Genomic DNA, 8,430 nt, shown 5'->3' on the forward strand with positions numbered 1-8,430 from the left:
AATCTCATCTATCTATTAGGATCATGTGATTTACACCAGAAAAATAAACCTGATAAGGATAAATTGCCAGTAGATTATTAAAATTTAAAATTAGGACAGTTAGTAATGTAATATAAAACATACTAATGAATCCAAGGTAAGCATAAAGTGGAATTTACATGTTAACTGTTTATCTAAATACTAATCATAGATCTCTGCTTTTTCTAAAGAGTTGGGATTGCATTAAAGGTCCCAGTTTTAAAATGATGTCATTTTACCATTTTATGAAATTAAAAATATTTTAAAGCCCAAAAAGATCCAAAGTTTTAAAACATTGGTTAAAATACTATGTTGAGAATGTAAATATACTGATAAAAATGATAAAAAAATATGTAAAAATACAGCTTATTATCCAGTGTTAAACGATTCTCATTAGGATGCAGAAATTTAAATTTAGGTCTCCAATAGCCTTTGACTTATAACAGAGAAGTCTTGTAAAAAGATTAAAATCTTAAAATGCTGTGTTTTCACTGATGGGATGTAAATCAGCATACTGGGATATTGATATGTGTGCCATTCTGTTAAGGTACATTAAAGATATGTCTGCTATATAAAGTTGATAAGCAATGCAGGTAGTAGCTTCCTAATTATGCTCATATATACCTATGTAATAATGCTAATAATAATAAAATAAACAGTCTATAAATTTGAGAGTGAAAAAAGAAATGGGAGGATTTACAGGGAAGAAGGGAAAGGGGAGAGTGTTATAATCCTTTTTTATTTAAAATGGATTAAACTAATAAATGCATACAGTTATCATTATCTTTTTATGTTTAAAATTTGTTGGAAACTATAATATAATCACATCAATTATAATTTCTCTTTTCTCCTCCCATACATCTCCAAATACCTGCTTTTTTTTAAGTTATGACCTCTAATCTTTATATATACAACATATTCATATACATCATGTACATATTAATATATAAATATATAATATATAAACACATTAATACATGTATTCCTTAAGGAATATAGTACATAATATTTTTCAGGGCTGATCATTTGGAATTGGCTAACAAATTGGTGTGACTTTCCTCATGGAAGATCATTACTCTATACCTCAACGTTACTTAGTTGTTGCAGTTTTTTGTTCAGTGGTGATGCAACATGAACATTTTCACCTCATTGTTAGCATGTCTAGTGGTATTTTCCTTATTCAGGTCATGTTCAGCTAGTCTTGTTGTTCAGACTTACAAATATTTGTCTATACATTTACAGATCATTATATTTGATCTTTTTTTAAGAGAACAGAATTTCGATATGCAGAAATATTCAAAGAAAAGTATAGTGGAGGAAAATTGGGAATTTTGGTGCTGAGTCCCATTAAATACATCTGTAGCAGAACTGCAGTGTCTAAACCTCAAGGTTTCTTGCAGAAGAGAGTGATGTTTTTAAGAGTCAGATGAAAAAGGGTTTGCTATAAGACTCTGTCTTCCAGAAATGTCATTAGCTACACACATGTGTTGTCATACTGGGCTGCTTAAGCATTGTTCGTATTTAGTAAACAACCAAAAATACTTTCCAGATAGGATGAAGGATATCTTGCATCAAACAAAGAATATTTGGAAGTTTTCATAAAACAAAAATGCATATAAACGCATGCATATACACATGCATACATCACACACACAAAAATATATACTCACAGTTATTTAATTGCTGTTTCATGGTACACAAACATGCTTAACATATTTCTTCTTAAAAAGATAAAATCTGCACTTTTGAGGCAGCGCCAAGTGATGAACATCTCTAGGGACGACTGGCACAAGCACAGTAAAAACAGGGTAAGAGAAACCCCACCACAAGAAGCAGAAGTGTGAACTAGCTTGGCCTGCTGCCAATCCTAAGATTGGTCCTTGCTGCCTACACACCATCCATGTTCGAGGAGCCAATAAGAAGTACATTTCCTGAGGTTGAATGTGGGGAAATTTTCCTGGGGCTTTGAGTGTTGTACTTGCAAAACAAGGATCATGGATGTTGTCTACAATGCATCCAATAATGAGCTTGTCTGAACCAAGACCCTAGTGAAGAACTGCATTGTGCTTATAGACAGTACACTATACCAATAGTCCCACTATGCATTGCCCCTGGGCCACAATAAGAGAGCAAAGCTAACTCTTGAGGTGAAAGAGATTTTAAACAAGCAAACAAACAATCAAACAAACAAAAAATGGTCAAGGAAAATTCAAAAGAAATATGTCAAAAGGAAAAAGAATGCCAAAAACAGCAGTCTTCTGGAGGAGCAGTTCGAGCAGGACAAACTTCTCATCTGTACTGTCTCAAAACCAGGCCAGATACAGCCTCTGGTTTCCCATAGAGGAGGGCCCAGGAGCAGCAGGTCCGCTGCATCTGAGACACCACCTGAACCTGAAGGGACCGACCGGATAAACAGTTCTCTGCACCCAAATCCCATGGAAGGGAGAGCTAAACCTTCAGAGAGGCAGACATGCCTGGGAAACCAGAAGAGATTGCACTCTGCACACATTACTGATTCCAGAAGAAAACACCAAATGCCATCTGGAACCCAGGTGCACGGAAGCTACCGGAAAAAGCGGCACAGATATTCCTGGTTGCTGCTGCCATGGAGAGCTTGTAAGCAACACCCCACGAGCAAACTTGAGCCTCGGAACCGCAGGTAAGACAAACCTTCCTATGCCAAACAAACTGCCTAGTGAAGTCAGGACACAGGCCCACAGGAACTGTGTTACAGCTGAAGACCTGTAGATAGGAAAAACTACACGCCCAAAAACAGAACACTCTGTTCCAATAACTGGCTGAAAGAAAACAGGAAAACAGGTCTACAGCACCCCTGACACACAGGCTTATAGGACAGTCTAGCCACTGTCAGAAATAGAAGAACAAAGTAACACTAGAGATAATCTGATGGCGAGAGGCAAACACAGGAATCCAAGCAACAGAAACCAAGACTACATGGCATCATCGAAGCCCAATTCTCCCACCAAAGCAAACACTGAATATTCAAACACAGAAGAAAAGCATGATCTAGTTTCAAAATCATATTTGATCATGATGCTGGAGGACTTCAAGAAAGAAGTGAAGAACTCCCTTAGAGAAACACAGGAAAACATAAATAAACAAGTAGAGGCTGAGAAAGCATTTGACAAAATTCAACACCCCTTCATGATAAAAGTCCTGGAAAGAATAGGAATTCAAGGCCCATACCTAAACATAGTAAAAGCCATATACAACAAACCAGTTGCTAACATTAAACTAAATGGAGAGAAACTTGAAACAATCCCACTAAAATCAGGGAATAGACAAGGTTGCCCACGATCTCCCTACTTATTCAACATAGGTCTTGAAGTTCTAGCCAGAGCAATCAGACAACAAAAGGAGGTCAAGGGGATACAGATCGGAAAAGAAGAAGTCAAAATATCACTATTTGCAGATGATATGATAGTATATTTAAGTGATCCCAAAATTTCCACCAGAGAACTACTAAAGCTGATAAACAACTTCAGCAAAGTGGCTGGGTATAAAATTAACTCAAATAAATCAGTAGCCTTCCACTACACAAAAGAGAAACAAGCCGAGAAAGAAATTAGGGAAACGACACCCTTCATAATAGACCCAAACAATATAACGTACCTCGGTGTGACTTTAACCAAGCAAGTAAAAGATCTGTACAATAAGAACTTCAAGACTCTGAAGAAAGAAATTGAAGAAGACCTCAGAAGATGGAAAGATCTCCCATGCTCATGGATTGGCAGGATTAATGTAGTAAAAAAATGGCTATTTTACCAAAAGCGATCTACAGATTCAATGCAATCCCCATCAAAATACCAATCCAATTCTTCAAAGAGTTAGACAGAACAATTTGTAAATTCATCTGGAATAACAAAAAACCCAGGAGAGCTAAAACTATCCCTCAACAATAAAAGGACTTCAGGGGAATCACTATCCCTGAACTCAAGCAGTATTACAGAGCAATAGTGATAAAACTGCATGGTATTGGTACAGAGACAGACAGATAGACCAATGGAACAGAATTGAAGACCCAGAAATGAACCCACACACCTATGGGCACTTGATTTTTGACAAAGGAGCCAAAACCATCCAATGGAAAAAAGATAGCATTTTCAGCAAATGGTGCTGGTTCAACTGGAGGTCAACATGTAGAAGAATGCAGATCGATCCATGCTTATCACCCTTAAGTCCACAAAGCTTAAGTCCAAGGGGATCAAGGACCTCCACATCAAACCAGATACACTCAAACTAATAGAAGAAAAACTAGGGCAGCATCTCGAACACATGGGCATTGGAAAAAAAATTCCTGAACATAACACCAATGGCTTATGCTCTAAGATCAAAAATCGACAAATGGGATCTCATAAAACTGCAAAGCTTCTGTAAGGCAAAGGACACTGTGGTTAGGACAAAACAACAACCAACAGATTGGGAAAAGATCTTTACCAATCCTACAACAGATAGAGGCCTTATATCCAAAATATACAAAGAACTCAAGAAGTTAGACTGCAGGGAGACAAATAACCCTATTAAAAACTGGGGTTCAGAGCTAAACAATGTATTCACAGCTGAGGAATGCTGAATGGCTGAGAAACACCTAAAGAAATGTTCAACATCTTTAGTCATAAGGGAAATGCAAATCAAAACAATCCTGAGATTTCACCTCACACCAGTGAGAATGGCTAAGATCAAAAACTCAGGTGACAGCAGATGCTGGCGAGGATGCAGAGAAAGAGGAACACTCCTCCATTGTTGGTGGGATTGCAGACTGGTACAACCATTCTGGAAATCAGTCTGGAGGTTCCTCAGAAAATTGGACATTGAACTGCCTGAGGATCCAGCTATACCTCTCTTGGGCATATACCCAAAGATGTTCCCAACATATAAAAAAGACACGTTCTCCACTATGTTCATAGCAGCCTTATTTATTATAGCCAGAAGCTGGAAAGAACCCAGATTCCCTTCAACAGAGGAATGGATACAGAAAATGTGGTACATCTACACAATGGAATATTACTCAGCTATCAAAAACAATGACTTTATGAAATTCGTAGGCAAATGGTTGGAACTGGAAAATATCATCCTGAGTGAGGCAACCCAATCACAGAGAAACACACATGGTATGCACTCATTGATAAGTGGCTATTAGCCCAAATGCTTGAATTACCCTAGATGCCTAGAACACATGAAACTCAAGACAGATGATCAAAATGTGAATGCTTCACTCCTTCTTTAAAAGGGCAACAAGAATACCCTTGGCAGGGAATAGAGAGGCAAAGATTACAACAGAGACAGAAGGAACACCCATTCAGAGCCTGCCCCACATGTGGCCCATACATATACAACCACCCAATTAGACAAGATGAATGAAGCAAAGAAGTGCAGGCAGACAGGAACCCCATGTAGATCTCTTCTGAGAGACACAGCAAGAATACAACAAATACAGAGGCGAATGCCAGCAGCATACCACTGAACTGAGAACAGGACCCTCGTTGAAGGAATCAGAGAAAGAACTGGAAGAGCTTGAAAGGCTCGAGACCCCATATGAACAACAATGCCAACCAACCAGAGCTTCCAGGGACTAAGCCACTACCTAAAGACTATACATGGACTGACCCTGGACTCTGACCTCATAGGTAGCATTGAATATCCTAGTAAGATCATCAGTGAAAGGGGAAGCCCTGGGTCCTGCTAAGACTGAACGTGATTGTTGGGAGGAGGGCGGCAATGGGGGGAGGATGGGAAGGGGAACACCCATAAAGAAGGGGAGGGGGAGGGATTAGGGGGATGTTGGCCCGGAAACCGGGAAAGGGAATAACACTCGAAATGTAAATAAGAAATACTCAAGTTTAAAAATAAAATAAAATAAAATAAAATAAAATAAATAAAAATAAAAAAGACCAGGCCAGAGTGACAGAACAGGTGGTCATGTGCTTGGAGGCAAGGAGCTCGAGTTCATTCTGCTGAAAATCAAAGTCCAAAAAGGCAAGTAAACCATCATGCATTGCTCATGTAATAAAAGTGTTTCCTGTCCTGTACATAAAATCAAAACTAAAAAGATAAAAATATACTTGTAAAATATAAAAGGATCTTCACCCATAGAGAAAATGAGTGATGGGCCAGGGTAAAGGAATACTGAGAGTTTCCCCACCTGCTCAGAGGAGAACAGGAACAGGGATGTGAGATGGATTATAAGAGTGATGACCAGGTGACCAGGAGGAAGCAGTGAGCAAGTTGTAAAGTGAATGAGTAAAATCATAATAATGAATGAAAAATAGATCAAAAGCAAGAAAATAAGTGATTGAGGATTGGGAATTTAGTTCAGTGATAGAGCGCTTGCCTAGCAAGCACAAGATTCTGGGTTTGGTCCCCAGCTCCGAAAAAAAAAGAAAAGAAAAAAAAAAGTAAAAGAAAATGAGTGATTACTTTCCATGGAATGTTTGACAACTTCTCAGACCTTTGTCTATACATGAGCATCAAAAGTGATGGAAAAACTTAGAATAATATTCTTGTAATTTAAGTAAAATACATATAAAACTGATAAATTCAAAGTTAATATTATTTCACCTTGTTTGTTCATGGTAATAAATATATGAAAATATAATGACTTTTGCATTATAATTCAGTTCAAATATAATTTGATACAAGACCATATTTTTTAATTTTAACTAGAACTTAAAACTGAATTTTGCTTGCATTCTGCATGCTGTGAAGGCATTCTAGTATTATATCATGCTGCAAGTTATAACCTGGATTCTAAAAGACTGAAAAGACATTGAAAATGTATATTTAACTTCCTCTATATAATTAAAAGCATAGTCAATTTAAATATCTCTTAGAAAATAGAAAAATTCTTCCTTTCATTAAAGTTTTTCACTGAAAAGGTAGCTTGAAATAATATTTTGTGAAAAGAAGTACAAAAGTCAAAATGGAAAAATCCTCTTCAAAACTCTACTAGTATTATATTAATCTCCTTTCTTCATTTCCTTCATATAATTAAATAAAACAGTCATTTCTTTGAGAAAGATGCAATCCTGTGCGCTGTATTAATGAATGCATTTTTCACTTGCTGATTCCTCAGGGTATAGATAAAAGGATTCAGAAGTGGAGCCACTGAGGTATTGAGCACAGAAATTCCCTTGGAAATAGATACCCTCTGCTTGACTGATGGTTTAAGATACATGAAGATGCAGCTGCCATATGAGAGGGTTATCACAATCATGTGAGACGAGCATGTAGAGAAAGCCTTCTTCCTCTGGCTGTTTGAGGGGATTTTTAGAATCGTCATAGCAATGTAGGTGTAGGATATGATCACCATTACCAATGTGAGTAAGAGTGTCACCAGAGCTGAGACAAATCCCATTGTCTCCAGGAACTGTGTGTCTGTGCAGGAAAGCTGGATGAGTGGAGTGGTGTCACAATAGAAATGATCAACAATGTTGGAAGCACAGAAGTCAAGATTCAATCCTAACACAAGTGGTGGAAAGATGACAAAAAAACCAGCAAGCCAACAACTTAGGATCAGCTGCACACAGACTTTATTGTTCATGATGGTCATGTAATGCAGGGGCTTGCAGATGGCCACATATCTGTCATAGGACATGGCAGCCAGTAAATAAAATTCTGATGCTCCAAATAGGAAAGCAAAAAACACTTGAGTGAAACAGTTACCATAAGAAATGGTTTTGTCTCCAGTTGCCATAATAACAAGTAATTTGGGTATGCATGTAGTAGTGTAGGAAATCTCTAAGAAGGAAAAATTCCGAAGAAAAAAATACATGGGTGTCTTCAGGTGAGTATCCACCAGGGTGAGTGTGATGATAGTCAGATTGCCAGTGATGCTGAGCAGATAGGTAAGAAGCAAGAAAATAAATAACACAGCTTTCCACTGTGGGTCATCAATCAAACCTGCTATGATGAAAAATGTCACCCTTGTGTGGTTCTTCATTGTGATTTTCTGACTGTTAGACGGTCTAATGGAAGAGAGAGATGGTGGGGAAGAGGTTATTACTACAGAACTGTACTAGTGATAGGTCGTGTTGAAGAACCATAAAAATTGCAAGAGCCCATTTTCAGACACAGCAACATCTCTAACTAGGGCTATACTGGAAAAATAGTTTATATAGTTTCATAGGCATATTAAAGTTATTAATTTACAATACCAATTTTGGATAACTTATGATATTATTTGTTTATCTCTTATATGAATTCACATGGTGAAATTAAAGGAACTGAGAAATATTGTTTCCATGCTTAAACCTTAAAATTGAGATGTTATTTTGTTTTGTTAATTTTGTTTGAATAAAATATTAAAAGTTTGCATATAAATTCAAATTCACTTGAAATGCAGTAGTGTGTATTTTCAGCTCTCCCCTTTCTTCCTTTTTATCCCCTACACAT

At 37.3% G+C, this 8,430-nt stretch overlaps 1 protein-coding gene and 1 pseudogene across 1 annotated transcript; one reads left to right on the plus strand and one right to left on the minus strand.

Moving 5' to 3' along the window:
* Nucleotides 1-1,781: 1,781 nt before the first annotated feature.
* LOC116889964 lies at nt 1,782-6,023 on the plus strand (annotated as a pseudogene).
* Nucleotides 6,024-7,039: 1,016 nt separating this feature from the next.
* On the minus strand, nt 7,040-7,987 carry LOC116889965 (olfactory receptor 6C74-like). Its single transcript, XM_032890763.1, has one exon. The coding sequence runs from the start codon at nt 7,976-7,978 to the stop codon at nt 7,040-7,042; it is 939 nt and encodes a 312-aa protein (XP_032746654.1). The 5' UTR covers nt 7,979-7,987.
* Nucleotides 7,988-8,430: the final 443 nt, after the last annotated feature.

The sequence above is a fragment of the Rattus rattus genome, chromosome 1 (genome assembly GCF_011064425.1).
Source record: "Rattus rattus isolate New Zealand chromosome 1, Rrattus_CSIRO_v1, whole genome shotgun sequence".
NCBI lineage: Eukaryota > Metazoa > Chordata > Mammalia > Rodentia > Muridae > Rattus > Rattus rattus.

Excerpts from the sequence above, each read along its gene's own strand:
- LOC116889965 (XM_032890763.1), bottom strand. The coding sequence starts at position 7,978 with ATGAAGAACCACACAAGGGTGACATTTTTCATCATAGCAGGTTTGATT.